The sequence below is a fragment of the Typha angustifolia genome, chromosome 2, assembly GCF_048772165.1.
Source record: "Typha angustifolia cultivar Huaian chromosome 2, ASM4877216v1, whole genome shotgun sequence".
Lineage (NCBI taxonomy): Eukaryota > Viridiplantae > Streptophyta > Magnoliopsida > Poales > Typhaceae > Typha > Typha angustifolia.
The window spans coordinates 8,094,408-8,113,219 of NC_133240.1; the positions used below are offsets into that span (position 1 = coordinate 8,094,408).

At 37.7% G+C, this 18,812-nt stretch overlaps 2 protein-coding genes across 5 annotated transcripts; both read right to left on the reverse strand.

Annotated features, from left to right (window-relative positions):
• Positions 1 to 994: 994 nt before the first annotated feature.
• LOC140771462 (auxin response factor 12-like) lies at positions 995 to 9,062 on the reverse strand. 4 transcript variants are annotated; one of them, XM_073113034.1, is made up of 16 exons: positions 8,960 to 9,062; positions 8,665 to 8,832; positions 8,477 to 8,586; positions 8,299 to 8,397; positions 8,161 to 8,217; positions 7,922 to 8,077; positions 7,743 to 7,827; positions 6,817 to 6,907; positions 6,571 to 6,735; positions 6,371 to 6,493; positions 6,029 to 6,104; positions 5,564 to 5,711; positions 3,024 to 3,994; positions 2,740 to 2,930; positions 2,514 to 2,630; positions 995 to 1,417 (listed from the first exon to the last, which is right to left on the reverse strand). In XM_073113034.1, exons 2-15 carry the CDS (start codon positions 8,705 to 8,707, stop codon positions 2,543 to 2,545), a joined length of 2,403 nt encoding a protein of 800 aa, XP_072969135.1. In that variant the 5' UTR covers positions 8,708 to 8,832; positions 8,960 to 9,062; the 3' UTR covers positions 995 to 1,417; positions 2,514 to 2,542. The 4 variants fall into 4 exon arrangements, with proteins under 4 accessions (XP_072969135.1, XP_072969144.1, XP_072969160.1 ...); XM_073113043.1 differs by lacking the exons at positions 8,477 to 8,586; positions 8,665 to 8,832; positions 8,960 to 9,062 and having other exon boundaries at positions 8,161 to 8,213; XM_073113059.1 differs by lacking the exons at positions 8,299 to 8,397; positions 8,477 to 8,586; positions 8,665 to 8,832; positions 8,960 to 9,062 and having other exon boundaries at positions 6,817 to 6,902; positions 8,161 to 8,213.
• Positions 9,063 to 14,466: 5,404 nt separating this feature from the next.
• On the reverse strand, positions 14,467 to 18,528 carry LOC140773091 (uncharacterized). Its single transcript, XM_073115459.1, has 6 exons — positions 18,405 to 18,528; positions 18,118 to 18,241; positions 17,533 to 18,039; positions 16,542 to 17,025; positions 16,312 to 16,393; positions 14,467 to 14,739 (listed from the first exon to the last, which is right to left on the reverse strand). Exons 1-6 carry the CDS (start codon positions 18,438 to 18,440, stop codon positions 14,539 to 14,541), a joined length of 1,434 nt encoding a protein of 477 aa, XP_072971560.1. The 5' UTR covers positions 18,441 to 18,528; the 3' UTR covers positions 14,467 to 14,538.
• Between the last annotated feature and the right edge of the window lie 284 nt (positions 18,529 to 18,812).

The window sequence follows — 18,812 nt, forward strand, 5'->3', positions numbered from 1 at the left end:
GAGAAAGCTACCTTCCAGTTCTATTTGCCGATTTATTGAGTGGAATCGTTTATTTATAAAATTTAAAAAAAGAAACTCTATAAATTTATAAAATTTCATTCTATTTATTTTATTAATTTCTGTAATCTGATTTCTTTCTTTTTTTAAATATAAATTTCATCATTAGTCTCAGGAGCAATGCCATTATATGTATAGAGTCCGTCACATATATGGCATGCCGAGCATAATTTATCGCAGTAATAATGTCGTCTAATCACATTATCGTTAAGAGTAAAATGATTATGTTGGCAGGTAAATCATACAGCGAGTTAAACTAAATCTTTTCCTTTTAAGCCATTTGCTTGTCCTTGGAATGATTGTTGTTGTCGGCTATTTTGCTGATTAGACCACTAATTAAGGTATAATTCTGCTAAAACAAATTTGTCAAATTTAAATCGTAGCTATTTAGTTGGTACATTATCTATAATTATTATTAGATGCAGACTAGCACAATCACAATCGCACCTAAAATGAAATACAAGTATGATTATGATTTTCCACATAACTAATAGCTGGGGCGTCTCAAGCAATGTTCCAGGTTAAACATCTTACTATGGCATTCCTACTCCTTGTACAATCGTTACGATTGTGTGAATTTTGAACCTTAGTGATATCAATAAAATCCAGGTCTGTTCTTAGTGATATCAATCATTTGAAAGGCTTTTAAGTGGCAATGGTTGGATTTTTTCTCACTTTTCTTACACTGATGAACATCCAACTGAAATGTCCATAAACTGCTCGTGTGAATTTTAAACCTTCAACTTGGTCGACTATCCCCACCTGGAAAGAAAACCACATAAAATAAGGAAACTCCAGTTTGCCTCAATAAAATGGTAGTTAGAGACAAGAATAGGTCGGCACCACCCCGCTGATACATGTCTCCATATTTGTCTGGCTGTTGGGAAAGAACAGTTAAACATCCATTAACTCAAAAATAGAAGTATAGCAACTCACAAAAGTAGAACACACTATCCAAGCAATTTTTCCTGCAAGTTATAAAAGTTTTGCTTTTGAGGCACAAAGTTCATGAATTGCCTGAATGGAAAATTCTACCGAATAGCAAAGAAAACCATCTCCAAAATTCTGAGCTTAGAGAAACGCCTGCTGACGCTTGTAACATGATACGAGCAGTTCAAGTATGAGGGATTTATAATCCCTAAGGAGGATACAATAAACTACAAGTGGTTGAATAGAGGCACATTGTAGCAACCACAAGAAAAACAAGGGAGCTTTATAACAGACTGATGTCTGTGATATCCATACAGGACAGCAGAGAGATGCATGTTTTACGAAACTACCGCACCCCTTCTGATAGTACGAAGAAGCATGACCGAGAGCAACCTAGCAAAAATTCACTGCTGAATGTTCCAAGTGAAACCTGCAATATCAGAACCAGCCAACCTAAGAATCTTAAAATGGATATTTGAAAAGTATATTGGCCTGGCATAGAGTATATTTATTACTCATAAAGACAGAAAGATGATTTATGTATAAGATTCGAAGGATATGTCTAGCTTATAAATATATTTAATTTGGGCAACAATCTTCAAACCAACAGTCCTAAATTTACAAGTAAGAATTTTGAGAGATTATAAGTAAAGCTCGTAGGCCATGATGCAATATACTAATAAGGTATTGAACAAATTGGTATGCATATAATAATAAAGGGAAGTCATATTTTACTCTCATATTATTAGTCCTAAATTCACTTCATCCTCTCTATAGTTTCGTTTATGTCAATTTATCCTCTTATGGTTTAAACTAAAGTGTTGTTAATTTTCCCAACATATTTGATTAAATTAGAAATCGAATTTGAAGATACTCAGTACAAAATAAAGTTGCAAAAGATTGTATAAACTTTTCAACACATTTAAAATAATACCGATCGAATTTCAAATAATAAAAATATGACAAATATATTTTTATCATATCTTTGTCATCTGAAATTTAATCGGTATTATTTTAGATTTGTTGAAAAACTTATTAAATCATCTATAACTTTGTCTAATGATATCTTCAAATTTAACATGTAGTTTGATCAAATATAATGAAAAAGATAACGGTTTTAATTTGAATGTAACCATACGAATAAAAATGTGAATTTGAGCCTAACCATAAAGGGGTAAACTATAATTTCCCCTAACCAAAACATTACAAGTACACAATTTAAACTTTTAAAAGTACTAAAATTTGACATCGACTCAAGTTTAAACTTCAACCTTGTTCTATTTCCCCAGTGAAGAAGGCCGCAATTAAGCAAGCTATCTACCCTAATGCATATAAACAACAAAATAGGTTTCAAGATTTCATAGGTTCAGCAAAACATGCATTGTAAGTTTGTGACTATGTAGACATAGATGAGATGAGAAAAATTACTATTTACAAGGGATAGAGCTTACCATATATCAAAGAGAGAACTCTCAACAAGGTAATCTAGAATATTGCACTCACATAAAAGGGCATCTATGACATACCATGAACTGTTCTTCTGATTCTGAGACAATTACAGGGCATCATTTCCTTGCTTTCCCATTTTCTGAACATCCTCCGGTGAAAGTATCTTAATATACCACACACTATTCACGAATGACCTGTAATTATGGGGAAAATGCTCAGTTGCAAGAACAATATGCAAGCAAGAAACAAGTAGGAAAAGCACATGGGTTGAACAGAAACAAATGCCCTTTAATTATTTCTTACTCCCATGGGTCGTCTCCAAGGAGAAGCACATCGTTCTCCCTGTCGACAAATACAAGCTGCCAGCCTGATCTATGCGGGTCTTCCAACTGACCCTTAATACTAAACATCTGACCCAGCTCTTCACGTAGTTCATCATAGTTGTTGAACCGGGTAATATCCAATGACCTTCCTACTGATCCTGACTTGTACACCTGCATATATATAATTAAGAAATATATCCCTGAAGAAAGAGACTTTTTATTCAAAGTGTGTGAAGAGTTTATAAAATTATATGTTGCTCTTACCTTTACAAACGTTTTGGTTGATGAATCACTCTCTCCTGCGTTTTGCAGCAAACCAGATGACTCATCCAGACAACTGTACATTGGGTTCTGAAGACATGAGGATCCGTATGGTACTCCAGATACATCATTATCAGAAAAATTTGAAGTCAGACCAGGCACCACATTATAGAGCGAAGAAGAGTCCATATTAGCTGCAAGCAGATGATTCTGAATACCACCACGACCATTTCCTGGTTCAACAGAACCATCCTTTCCAGCAAGTGATGGAAGCAAAACAGAGCTCCCAAAAGATGTCGTATGTGACACCATTAACTTTGGTTCCCATGCTGGTTGCTGCTGCTCACTTATCATAAGTCGACTGTTTCTTGAGAAGTCCATGACATTTGAACTTCCTTCAGGAAAACTAGATTCTAACACGCTTTGAGCACTGTTGGAAGTGAGGTTTGTTGAAAAGTTCATGCTTGGATCAGGAAGGCCAAATTTCTGGCACAAATGTGAGGGTAAAGGAGACTGCTTCTGGAACATTGAACTATTGGGGACCTGATAAGTTTGCGTCTGTAAGCTCTTCTGCTTCGGATCATTGAGCAGTTGCTGTGGTTGCTGCAGTAGCTGCAATTGCTGATGGAGAACATTAGATGTGAAGATATCTGGGAAATTATGGGACTGAGCACCTAGTATTTGCTGCTGATTGGTTTGGTGGGCTATTTGCTGCTGCAGTAATGGGTTTATATTGCAGGATTCCTGAGGAGACTGCATAGGTTGCTGAATGGGTAGAAATTGTTGTCTCATATAACTGCTGCTTGGTAAGGCAGCAGCTGCCATCGCTTGGTACTGGTCATGATCATTTCCCAGCAAGGCAGACTGGACTCTCTGTTGACCCCAGGAGCCCATACCAGGTGCCTGAAAGTTCAAAGATTGAAAGTCTCCTACTCCAGTGACCCCCCTCAGCCACATCAAAGCATTGCTGTCATCTTGGTAATAATAAAATTAAAGAAGAATTAGTATGAGAAAGGCTAGATTCCAATGTCTACTTTTATAGCAGATCTTTTTATGCAACAAACAATTTCTACATTCAAAATAAGATGCATAATGTTATCAATAATGAAAATGAAACTCTGCATGAACAATGAAAAAGAATCCTCCATCACTCTCATTTAGAGAGCCATGTCAAGTTATCAGCAAAAAGAAGCATGATACAAGCCAATGACAGGTTGTCAAACACAGTGCTAAATGAGAATACCAAAATGTCAATTGATGTATCATTTCACACATTTACAATGGCTCATGGTTGTCGGGTTTTATAAAGTAAGAAGGTGACCAAGAGCACACCGACGATTCAGAAGCAGAAGAAAGCATTTGAAATAAAATAAATTCATCCAGGTTGACGTCACACAAATTCCTTGCACTTGAAGAGACTAACATTGACTTCTTGTGAAAAATAACTGGACCACCCAAGCTACTTTTTTAAGCTTCATACCTTCAAATTGCTTAAAGGTGCAAAGGAATGCTTTCTAAGCACTGAAAAGCTTCAAGGAGTACATGAACATAGGCCTCATTTTGTTTTATGTAATATAGCAGACTGCATGTATGTAAAGAGTTGCACGAGTTCTACTCATCATACTACTCATATACCAGTTTAGTGCCACTCACAGTAACATCAAATAGTTCCAACTTCCAAGTACTCTGTCCTATTGAGCATTGATAAATAAATATGGCCCTTGATAGCATCATGCGCCAGGACTCTATCTATAACAGGAACAGTGGCAATGGCAAATGGCAACAATAGAGTTGGATGATAATAGAACTTCAAACTTAGTAATGAACATCAAATTGGGCATATTGACTGTCTAAAATAGAAACAAAACAGCTTAGCTATTATCTATTAAAATGATTAATTTCTTGCAGATCTGCAGATCTCTGCTCCAGAATTCATGCCTAGGGTGATACTGTATCTCAGGTCTGCAAGTGCGTTTATCTCATACTGATCAATAACTAACCTAGGCAAAAGGCAGACTCTTCCTTAAGAATAAATGGAGGAAGGTTATTAGCACCCACACTTTATCCATTCTGAATTTTGTGATTAATTTACTAAATCCCCACAACCAATGACCACATGATGCTTCACTTAAAGTACTTAATAACCTCATTGTAATTCGTATATAACACCAGAAATTCAATCATGTAGTGAGGAGGGTATTACTTGATTTTACCTTTTTAGGTATAGTGGTAACTCTTAGAAAGATGATGATAAGAAGAATGTCAAATGAAATCATTGGTCAGTTGCTTTTCTTATTATATTGCTGGGCACCTGTAGTTTTTCCAAATCCTTCCTTCCTTACAATGATTTATTCTGTTCTCCTTCCATGGAATATTATACTTCAGATTTCAGAACTTGCATGCCAATAGTTGGGTGATCTAGTTTACACTTTCTCTAGCAGTCTGTAATAATACAAGTGGAAAAGAAACTATGCCACAAGTGTATTTAATAGAGTAAAGAAATTGACAGACTAGCACCATGCAGTGAAGCTGAGAATATATACCATTAAGAGCAGGTGCCCCAGGATACCAAGGACGTTTCAGCCTGAGTGGGAACAAAGACGGATACATGGGAAATGTTGTCAAAGGCTCAATTTCCCATAATGAAACTCTAGGTGGTCTCTCACCTGCTGTTGATTCATCCCAACCCACCTGTCATTGTCAAAATTGTACAACAGTTCCACAATAAAATTTAGGCCTTGTAATCTCAGGATTTGATTAGACTAAAAAGGCTGAAATAAATACAATATAAAACACAAATAAGAAACTCAAAAAAAAAAAAAAAAACATGTTGATAGGTCATTATTATAGAAAGCAGTTGATCTTCATTGATAGGTATTTATTGTAGGAAGTACCTATCAACCACAGATTCTGATAATGAGCCAAAAAGTGTTGCAAGACAATTTAAACTTTTAAACACTATAATCCAGTACAGAAAGTAGTTGATCTTTTAGACAGTTCACTGTTACCTTGACTGATCTCCAGTGAGAATTTGGCCAGCGTATTTGATCCATATCACTTATTTCTGTTATCGTCCCCATGTACCTGGATTTGGCATTGCATTTGTCAACTTTCCAAAATATTGAGACTTAAAACTAAAATTTATTTGGACTTGGAGCAACAAGCTATAGATACTCTTCATCTGTGATGAAATGAAGAACTTCAAGATGACTGCAGAGTGCGGTGAAATCTCAGTAATCCTATGGACAGCATATTCATATTCATTCTATGACCAACAAAATTCAGAAAATCCTTACACACGGAACAAATGTTAGCTATAGTATGATCATGATGAAACACTGCTACCTCACCTACGTACACTCGACTCTTCAGTCTCAAATAGCATCCGAAAACGCATCCCAACTGATATTCGAGTGTGAAAAACAGCTTTAACATACTTTGAAAGTGATATCACAAACTCAGATGGACTTGCCCTGAAAAATTGCACCAGCAACAACAGATTTAGTAGGACACAATACAAACAAAGAACAATCTTGATTGTTCAAGCTACCTCGGGTTATAGAAAATGGTGAAACGGCTGTTTGTGGCTGCGGCATGAGCTGCTGCTGCAAGGAGCCCTATGTGCATACTGTCGCTTGACAGAACAGATGAAGGCATTACAGTTTGTGGTCTATTAGCACGTCTTATTCCCAACAAAAGCTGGTTCTTTTCGTTCCTAAACCACATAAATACATAACAAAATAGAGTAAATCATACCAAATCCTAAATGGATTGAGAGGAAAATGGTAAAACTAACCATATAAAAAGAACCGAATCGCCAGCTACAAGTCTCTTGGCACTGACAAACACGCTCCAGCCAGTAGTTAATAGATGCCTTTTGGGCTGTCCTGCAATAATAATAATGTATGAATGCATAAAAAACAAAAATAATTTTCAACAAAACTTTTTGCTAACCTTATTTGCTGCATAAAGTTTCACTTCTAGGCTATAAATGAATAGCGTATTCAAGAAGAAAATAATCAAAATATTTCTTTAAAACTCAGCCACACTCTAAAATTTAAATATCAGTAATTGATATAACTTATGAGATACTAAATGTATCGGCATGTCAAGTCGTCAAATGTTTCTGCCATTTATTTGCAAATTAATCACCGCTATGGTACACCATAAATTTGTGAAACTAGTAAAATTAATTCAGTTTTTGTACATTATGGACTATGGACCTGTGTCCTTACAGAATCAAACAGTCAAGACAAACGATCTACAACTGTAAAGCTGAAGAAAACGAAGCTGATTAGATTGACTGTGTTTGAAGTCACATGTAACATTTACTCCTTGTCAGAAATATCTATATAAGTTGAGTCCACATCTTAGATGGTCCACAGCTCAAAAGATTAAGTTTTTAGATCAAACTGGAATCTGCTATTCATGTCATATTGTGGTTGAACTGTAGACCTTTTCTCGTACATCGTGATTAGGTTTGAAGTCTAGGTCCAGCAATTTGTATTAGATTAGAGGTGGTAGATTCAGCAGTTATTCATCAAGTGGGCCCAGAGTTAGCAGAAAAGCTTCTGGACTGTCTATCATCATAGTGTAGCTTGGAATTCAGAATTCCTACTGGATATATGACTTCCAAATCAAGATGTAATTTAGTGCATAGCTAAGATATCCCTAAGCATGCAATGCGCACAGAGAAAAAAGAAAAACTGAGAACTCACTTACCTCGGAAAATGTGCCTGAACTTCCACTCAACATCATGAATGTCCCGAGCAATAAGCTCCTGAGTTGGAGGTTGCTGCGAGAAGTCCTACAAACAGCACTATTTCACTGGTTATTCATAGTGACGATGCCAATAAGTTAGATGACAAAGCACACGCAAGGCATTTAGACACTTATCACACCAGAGGAGGGAACACTCTCTCGGCTGCGCGGCGAGGAACAGAAAACCCTCCATGAGTACTTGTATCACTTGCAGTCAGAGTCTTACAGAAATAATTCGTCGGCTGCTTGCTCATAATGCCCATCTCAGCTGGAAGATAAGCATCATTCTGTTCTTGCTGCAAAAATACCAAGTTTATCCAATACTTTTATTCAAAATGTTGCCTAATAATTAGAACCACAACCTCAAAATTAGGTTTACCGGGTTCAAGGGCTGCAAGGTCATCTGCGCATATACTTCATCTGTTTCAACATCTGCCTGAAGAATTACAACCAATCAGCAATCCCAAAATATCATCTTTTCGGACCTAATTGACTTTAAACGCTATCAATAACTCACATGCATTGTAACATCATGCAAATGGCAGATCAACTGGGGAGGCAAGTTTGGATAATTTGGGATATGGCCTTCAACCTCCTTGTTCGTGGACGCGGCGACCTTGAGTTCCAATACCAAGAAAAGATCAACAAACAAGAAAAGCATTCAGCTTTGGCTACCAAAAGGATAGAAATCTCACCTGCTCGCTGTGCCCCTGCGGGAGGTAGACGACACGGGTCCCCACCGTCGGCAGGCAAACTAGAGGGCCGGCGCACGCGTGCCACAGCTCCGAATCCAAGCATTTCTTCTCTGCAAACCCAGTGTCACTCTCCCCCCCAAACTGAAAATCGAGAAGAAACAAAAGAAAAAACAAAAAGACAAGGTCACCTTCTTCCGGCTGCTGGCCAAGGCTGCCTCCTGGGGAGTTCATCTCCAAAACCCTAATCCTCACAGCACCTCGCAGCAACGCTCCTTGATCGCTTCTCGAAGCCAACCGAGCTCCCAAAAGCCCATTCCCCAAAAATTCACACTCCCGCTCCTCAAAGCAACGGCATTCTTGCATAATCGGAGAGAGAACCCCTCGTCAGCACTCCACATCCCATTTCAAGGAACAAGCAAGAACAGAAACTCTAAAATATCGGTAAATAGCTAAGGAGGAGACAGCACACTCGAGCTTACACACCTCGCTTGGACGTAAACCTCAACCGAGCTCCGAGAAGCTCGAGATCGCCATGAGAGGACTCTTCGGAGAGCAAGTGTGGAGAGAGCGAGCCAGAGAAAGAGAGAGAGAGAGAGAGAGAGTGGGGGACCTGCGAAAATTAGGTCAAGAGCATTTAAGTTGGGGGCTTAGGAACAGTGGTGAGTTAATTTTGATGGGTTTTAAGTACCGCCTACGGTCGAGTACGAGGGGGCTATAAATTAGCAGTAGCCGTGAGGGGACGACGATGACGACTACGGCCTCTTAACAGAAGACTGGGTGTTGACCGGATTTATCCTCGGATAAGAATGTCTTATCCTCGGATTGTCCTGCTATTATCCCCCCCCATTACTAGTCCTCTTTCCTATTGCTCTTAAAACTTCACTATTCTGACATACTTAGATTTAGATCTTATGTTTATTAGATTTACTCTATAAAAAATAGTCTTGTCCTACTATGTCACATTATGGGTGTCTCGTTTCCGTCGCATCCATTAGATGCGTGTTGGTGCCAGTATCTAAAATAATTTCGATGTCATTTAAAAGAATACACATGGAGAGCTATAAAATTTAAACATATACAATCAAAATCTTGAAAGAAAATATTTCATTGGTTTTAATTATAAAAAAAATAATATAAGATAGTAAAATTTTATCTACTACAATCAAAATTATTAAATATATATAAATTAATACGTTAGTGTATATTTGAAATAATTCAAATATTTTAAATAGGTTTATAAAAATTATATATTTATTATCATTGATATAATATAAAAAAAATTAGCGAATTAATGAGATATTTTATGTCAAATAGTTGGAATGGATGTTTCCATAAATTGATTTAAAAAGTATACGCAAGGAAAGTCGATCAAAATCAATAAATACATAAAATTTAATGTATTAATATATATATCTGACGATAACGACGTGCTCTACCCATCATGCACAGGTCAATGGGCCCACATCGAAGCCCGGTACATTTCATGGGCCAATGACTTGGTACTCTACCATCTCTGTACATGCAAAATACTATTAGGTTAAATGGCATTTTTAGTTTATATAAGCACAGATGATGGAGGAATAGGATGCAGTTCCAATTGTCACATCAAAAATGGCCGTATGCTTCAGAGCTCTTATGGTGATGTGATATATCTGGCATGCAAATAAATTGACCTATATGCGAATTGACTGACCATCTTTACAATGGCTTGTTTAACCTAACATCTGATCATGATACCTAATTAACATCCTTCCATCTTTTCTAAATCAAAAGAAAAAATAAAAAAAATCCTTCATCTCGAAGGGCTGCCATTTTAGAAACTCGTAGTTCCAAAGAGTTTGGTGCATGATGATGCTTTTCATTCACAACATCTTGAACTAGTGAAGCTGGAAAATCTCTGATTTAAGTTCAACCTCTATAATATATAATCTCCAGACTACTCTTAATTCCAAGAGAAAGAACTCATCTTCAGATGAATAGTACAATTCACACAGCAACAAGAAGCGTATCAACGATAACAAATTATCCTTTTCACTTTGAAACTCTTTAAGATTCCAATCCGCTGGTGGGTCTAATGTGTGTGTGAGCTAGAGAGAGAAATGGGGGAAATAGAGAGGGGTTGGGTGTCAGAAGACACTGGCCAAAACTTTGATTGTGGCAGCCATGTATCATATAAGATGTATGATGTGTGGGACATAATACTAATTAAATCTCGTTGTCTCCCTCCCACATACTTCAAATATCTCTCTCTCCTTCTCAGGCTCTCACTTAGAGATGGCATGTGACCATCCCTGACCACCGGTAGATAGTCCGGGAAAAGGGCCCTTCGGACCTACACAATATTACACCAACTCTGCCCACATAGTGATTTCAATCAGTTTCCTCTGAAACTTTTATGCGTCACTTAATCGATATCCTTAGATTTTGACGAAAAACTAGCAGTTGCGTATATAAATCTCTAGGCTGCAGTTTCAAAATTTTGCCACGACCGCAAGATATAAGAGAGAAGCAAGCGGCTGGCAAAATATCTTTGGAGTTTATCAGGTTGCTTGAAGTGCTGTCTCACTTGGTCTCGAAAGGAGGACGAGTCCTTGCTGATCCTTAGCCATGCATGCAAAGCTCATGATATTATTCCTTTCGGCTAGCTCTCAAAGTGCCTGCCTGCCTGCCTGCAGCCTGCCTGCCTGCCTGCCTGGCTGCCTGCCTTTGAGATTTTCCTTCACTCGAATGTGTATAGATTCATATTCCCACATTTTTGAGGGCCCAAAGTGCAGAGCTATGGATGTATGGAGCTAGCTCCAAGTTTAAATCACATAAACTTAGTTTTGGCTTCAATAACTTATGTGTTCTGTCCACTTAATATACATATTTATCAGAGAAGACATCAATGTATAAGAGGTACAGAGACAGGGCCACTGTTGCACTAAAAAGTTGGCACCCATTGGCCCGTCGCCCTCCCGTGTGACCATGACAGTCCACCATGGCCCACCTAGAAGAGACCACCCACTGAAACCCTTGGAAGAAAATTTAGTGAGTGGGTCCACGGAGACAATAGTACAGTGAGCGTAGGGGAGCACCATGTGAGAGAGAGAGAGAGAGAGAGAGAGAGAGAGAGAGAGAGAGACGAGAAGAGAAGAGAAGAGAAGAGAAGGCATATATATATATATATACACACATAGAATGCAAGAAATTTTTATTTTTTTTCTTTTCAGGTCAAAGAAAGAAAGCAAACACAAGGACACAGTGGTCGTGTTCATGTGGGCTAGCTGTGTGGTCCTTAACATGTTACCCTTCACATCACATGACCCCTCCACTAAGTAATCCCAAATGCTTCAAGACATATATATGTGTTTGTAGCCTCCTACTATATATCCATGAAAGATGCCTAACCCTTCTCTCTTCTCTCTCTCTCTCTCTTTGATTGACCACCAAATGCACGGACACCGTCAGATCTACAAACAACGCACCGTAGACCGTGTCTCGATCGACTTGCATGCGAGAATCAGATAACAAAATTAAGAGCCCGTACAATTTGAATCCTAATCCTCTTACAAATCATTCCTCCATCTGTCCATCATCCTCCCCACCCCCACCCCCACCTACTTCTTATGCCCCTTACAGGCATCTCTTCTCTTCCCAAGGCCATGCTTTGATGCAAATTTCCACTTGGTCCCCCACTCTCCCCCTCAACCAAAAAGTGTGGCAAAGTGGAACGAATACAAGAAAGGTTGAAGAGGGGGCGGGGGGAGCCACATTTTAATGGATTGGTGGGGGTCAGCTAAAGCAGAGGTCTTTTAAGATCTCTTGGTTTCTTGGACGAGAGATTGGCGTACAGTTTTTGAGTTGCTGTCTTTTGAGCTTTTTAAGTCCATGTAGGAGTAATTATAGCTCCTACAAATTGGAGCCCCATGGCTCCCACCAATGGGGGGAAAAAAAAAGGGAAGGCAGGAGTACTATCCATTGGATTACTACATGTAGAGCCGTCAGAAAAGCTTGCCGCCCCAGTGCAGCTCTATCTTTAGATGAGTCGAGCCGAGCTAGATAAAAAATTAATCTTTTAAATTAGTTAGATGATTTTTAAATTTCACATTAGGAAATAAAAAGTTAGAAGTTATTTTACATGTACCTAACTCTCAAAATATTATACTATTATACTTAAAAAGTAGACATACAAGAAAAGCTTTGAAAGCAGAGCCAAGCCTATATACTATAAGGCTCATCTCAAGCTTGAGCTGAGCTAAATATTAGTCACCTTTCTCATGCTTTAGTAATAATGGAACTCGGTAATGGCTTATGTTATACCAGCAAATGTTTTCACCAAACCAGACACTATGTTTGGTAGATAGGATATAATCGAATCCAACTATTATGTTAATTTAATCATATAATTAAATTAAACTTTAATTCAGAGCGTGACTTTAATATTATTTAAACAAAGCGGAGGATCTATTTATAATTTTTACAAAAAAAACATTGGGAAATGAGAAAGGGACGGTAGAAATGGCTAGCAAGAAAAACAGCAAGAGGGCCAAACCAAAAATAAAGGAAAATAGAAGGGGCAAACCGAAACGTTTCCAAAAAAAAGCATCAATTACTAATTATTTTAAGCATTAGACACAGTACCGGTAAGCCTTCAATAAAACCAAGTCATTAGGATTAAGACATCAAACTATTAAATAAATATTTGTATGATAATTAATTAGGATTAGAGTCCATTATGCAATCTTTGTTAGTGACAGCAGAGATACTGACTTGACTAGAGTTAGGTTGGTAACTAGTAGACAAATTAAGTGGGGGCAGACTGCAGAAGAGACTGTTTAGGGGGAAAAAAAATGTTTAGTTCATGCAACATGGCGCAAGGATTTATCTTGCGACGTCAATAAAAAACGGACACGTAGGAAGATATATACACGCGACATCATCAGTTGTTATATGAAAGATGTGTACTTGAGCCGTGCGTGTAGGCATCAAAAGATCATGTCGATTGCTGTCCTCTTTTTTTTTTTTCCCTGTTTTTATTTATTTATTTATTTTTGGGTCCTCGTACCCTCTGTGTATCATCTAGCACACCAAAGGTGATGGTTATATAATAAGAAGAGTTATCAAAAACATCTTATTATTATTCACATCCCACTCCCTCTGGTACAACATTAAAGTTCTGAACTATTCCATTTTTTTAAGATAAGATCATCTTATTTTTATATTTATTTATTTATTAATTATGGTGTATTAATTTTTTTTACTATGTTAAATATCTGAAAATGCTTCCTTAATGAGAAAAAAAGTGGAGGTTAGAATGGTCATTTAGTGCTCTCTATTAATATTGTCAGGAGGTTAAAATTATTAGACTAAAAAAACTAATTAAATCATGAGTGGTCAAAATAAGCGCACAAAGACGTAATTCATTTTAATTTCGACCACAAAAAAATTAAGCTTAGTATGTGCCTCATAATATTATATCATTTGATCCTTTAGTTTTGTTTTCACTGTCTCAAAAATAACTAAAAAGATAAATTCAACCTTGGTATAGTTAAATTTATAGGGATCCGAATGATAAATAATCTATATAATAGGGTGTTAACTGTAATAAAAAAAAGGTAGGGTGTAAATTGTAAAATTTCCCTTGGCAACTCTTCAAACTTTTCATCCTAAGCCAAGACTTTCTCGTGCAGACTTCTCAGCGCTGCAACGCTTTTTATTGGGTACTGATATTAAAGACAGTGGAGAAGGTGACGAGGACAAAACAACCATAGAAGAAAAAGATAAAGTGGATGACAGATGTACTTTTACTCCATCACTACCACCACTTTCTTGTCCCTTTCCTTTCACATCTTTAAATGTGAGATTGAGATTGTGTTCATGGTTCGATCCGACGCACAGAAGAGAAAAATTTATTAGCTCCTTTCCAAATGGTACTAAGAATATCATAGCAGAACAAAATGATTTGCACTAGAAAAATTTTCATTTACTTACGTTGATTACAAGGGGAGGTTGGGTGGTTCAGGTTAACAGAAACAGAATTAGTGAATCAAAAGGATGAATCCTCCTCCACTGAGATAAAACTAAGAGCAATAATTCCAACAAGAGAACGAAGGGAAACGCCCAGTTCTTCTGATGTAGTCAGCTTGCTTCGCTGTTTTCGCAGCTTGTTGGTTTCTTTTGGCTTCTGCTGCTGCACGCTTTTCTTCGGCTTTTTGCCTCGCGGATGCTAGCTTGTTCATAAGCTTGTCATGAGCATCAGATCTCATCCTCTCCACCTCAATCTGGACAAACATAGCCAGGTTATTAGATTGGATTGTTTTAAAACAAATGCAAGAGTTCTGAAGTAGGTACACATGCTAATCTCCTGACTTCAGAAGAAGGTATAGGAACTAAATTTAGTTTCACTTAGTGGCTTCCTAATTTCAAAGCCTTGGTTGAAAGAGAGGATTCCTAGTGCACAGACTCCTTGCCTACGAAGCGCTAGCGAAGGACAAGATGAACATAGCCATGGCTTTCTGACCTTGATTTATTAACACGTGCTGAAGATAAAAAGTGACATGTGTATCGATCGCCTTTCAAAATCCTCATAAAATTATTACAAGAAAAATGAACGAAACAAGAGTAGAGATCTTTATAGGAGAAGAGAAGAAGAAACTTAATCACTCAAATATAGGGATTATGTATTATATGAACCTCTGGATGAATCATCTGACTGTTTCGAGAGCAGATGTATAAAACCAAACTTCAACCCACTCTTTTTTTCACAATAATTTGAATTTTAAAAATATTCTATAATTTGACAATTATATATACGACTCTACATGTAAGTTGCAAATTGAGAATCTGGACATAGATAAATTTGTCATCATCATATTCATATCACATATACCAAGGAACAAACAGTTTAGAGGTTTTTAGTTCAGATCCAATGCATAAACGCTCAAACCTCTAATGATCTTACCAAGAAATCTGTTGATGTATCATATGAACCTCTAGATGAATCATTTGACTGTTTCGAGAGCATATGTATAAAACCAAACTTCAACCCACTCTTTTTTCACAATAATTTGAATTTTAAAAATATTCTATAATTTGACAATTATATATACGACTCTACATGTAAGTTGCAAATTAAGAATCTGCACATATACGAATTTGTCATCATTATATTCATATCACATATACGAAGGAACAAACAGTTTAAAGGTTTTTAGTTCAGATCCAACATATAAACGCTCAAACCTCTAATGATCTTACCAAGATATCTGTTGTGTGGTTTCTTTCCCTCAAAAAAAAAAAAGAAAAAGAAAAAGAAAAAGAAAATTTATACTCTCATTTCATTCATGTATTAGCCATAAAAAAATGAAGTATGTCTAAAAGATCTCTTTTCAATTAATACATCTATTCAACTTGACTTTGAATATTCTCCCTTAAAGTGAGTTTGGAGCAGATGAAGTGATTTCAAGATTCATATGTTTTCTTCTTGCCCCTCTGAACCTATCCCTCTTTCATTTTTTTTTTCTTTCAAACAACTAAACAGCCATTGCCTAAAACTCTAACCTTCTTTGACCTCACAGTCTAACCCATGTACCTTTCAACTAACCCTCATCCCTTTGCAAAATTTAGAGAACAGCCTCGAATGAAAGTCCATTGATCTTTTGTCTTTGATGCTAAGATGAGTGAAAAGCTCATCAAATTGTCAATGTGAAATCCCTACTTTTCATTTTGGTCATCTTGGTTTAGACTACATATTACTTCTCTTTCATTTGCCAGAGGTTATTTTCTTCTGAATGTAGCATGCCTTAGTTCCCTTCAAAGATTATTACCTCAACTTTAGCAGACAAAATTATTACCTCAACTTTTCTGATTTCAGCTTCAGTTTTTGCTTTCTGATGATTTTCCCATGCCTCGATCTTGATCTCCTCCTGTTTAAATCTGAAAGAAGAAACACAATGATTATCGGAACTTGTATCTGTAGAATCACCTATATACAGGAAATTGAAAAGGCAAAAAATATGCTAAGCAATTAGAAGTATTGAGCTACTCATCATGCTTACAGAGAGAAAAAAGAAGAGGCAAGAACCTGGCCAAGTATTTTGCTTTCTCTGCTTCCTCCCATGCAATTGCACGGGCTTCAATAATACTTATGGCAGGTTGGTCTTCTGGCAAAGTCTTGAGAGAAGCAGGTGGATCATCCTCTTCTTTGCATGCCCATGCTGCAATGTTGGTCTTGCCTAGCTGAGTGCCAAGAATCATTATTTCTCTTCTTGTTTTTATCTGTAATTCCTTTAAACTTAACTCTGTTTTGCTAGAATCACCATAGTTCATAGCAGCTATGCTAGAGCTTGGTGGCGTTCTTTGCGGAGTTGATGGTCTAGAGGAATTTGGGCTTCTTGTTGGTGTTGTAGCTCCCACGGGAGTTCCTGTCCGAGAAGGTTCTTGGCTAGCAATAGGAGTCATTTCCGTTCCCATATCTCTCATGGATACTGATCTGACTATTGATATGGGATTCACAACTGCTGTGGCACTCCGATGTGAGGTAGATAAATCATGACGACTAAGAGTAACTGCAAAATAATTAGCATTACAACAGATTATGTAAACTTTGATATAGAGAATCCTCAGAATAATATACATTTTCACTTTAGCTCATAACAAAAGTAATTCTACAAGTATGTGCATGCCGAGAAAGATTAGCATGGAACCCAAAATCAGGATATGAACGAAAACAGCCTTCTGAAGGTAGAAAAGTATTTAAAGTACACTCTGACCTAGCAAATCCACTAATGAAATTGTGTTCCTTATAAGGAATAGTTATCATATAAGAACTTTCAAACTCAGAGAACTTCTATATAGTTAAACTGTGAAAGTAGAGTTAAAATATATCCTTAAGATGTTCCCCTTCAGTAAAGGTTACCAAATTCTGCAAGATTTAAGACCAAATACTACGAGGATATTCAAGAAATGATAACAGATGGCAGTAAAAATTGCACTTGAATCTTGCCTACCCAATTATCAGTATGTATTGGAATAAAACACAATCTTCATTCATTGAAAAATCCAATATAGCTTACTTGCAGAATCAGCAGCCACATTATCCACCACTAGTGCATTCTTAGCATATGAATCCACTTCCGGCTGGGGATCAGACACCCAATTTGCAGTCTTTTGTCCACCAATTTCCCTCCTAGCTAAGTTAGGATCTATCCTCTTAGTATCAGCCTCCTCCATAACCTCCATCACAACCTTCGCCGCAGGCTGCCGGCTACCACCCCCGACCACAACCTTATCCATCATCTTCGATTGCGCTCCGCTTCCTTTGCTACTCCAACTTGGAGTTGGACTCGCAATCCACTTCTGGGCATCATCCCATTTCGATGGCGCCTGTTTCAAGAAAGGCGGCACGATAGCCGACCGATTCGGGCCTCGCTCCTTGTGGAACTCAAAGGTGGATCCTACACTCTCCGAATCAAAGGAATCCTCCATGTTTGCTATGTTCAAATCCTTCGACCTCTGACCTCTCGCAGTCTCCGACGAAGTGGAGCATTCCACATCCTTGCATTCGTCGGAAACGCTACCACCTATCAAACTAGCATCAAAGATCAACTCTTTTCTACAAATGTCACCAAATGCAAAGCATTCGAGAGGGAAACACTTACCCCTTTCGTCAGTTTCGGGTTCAGAACTTAAAGAGAATTTGGACTCCACCTCTTCCTCCTCTTTCCTCCTCTTCTCCACTCTCAATAGCATCGTTCGAAGCTTCTTGGGAGAAAACCCTCCCCCCTAAAACCAAAACTAGTGATCACCATTAAGAATCAAAACGGGACGAAGATCCAAAACGCATCGAGTCCTTCAAAAAGCGCCTCAATCGAAGCCATGGCGAAATCCAAGATAGATTGCGGGGAAATCGAGGAAGAGACGAAGGGTTCTTTGGATTGATGATTACCTGGGAGAAGGGTTTCTCGATTCGTTCATATTCCATGGTGAGAGTCTAGTTCTTCTCACCTAATCCGACGTGGCGGTGGTCGATGGCGGCGGCGCCGCCGGAGAGCAGGAAGAAACCGGGGAGAGTTGGGTGCCAAAACGGTAGTTGCTCGTTTTAATCAGGTTTGGCGGTTAATAGGAAAGGATCTGTAGTTGGATTTTATTACACTTTTGCCACTGTAGTTACCCTTTTTGGAAATGCCATCATATTCTCATAATCTCAGAACTTTTGACTGGTCAAAGGAGAAAACATGGGTAGGGCCTACTTAGCTTCTGATCATGATATTTATATTATTGAGATGCCTCCCAGTAGATCCTTCTCAATCTTTGATGGCATCCTAAGTGGAAGGAAGTGTGAAAATAAATTTAA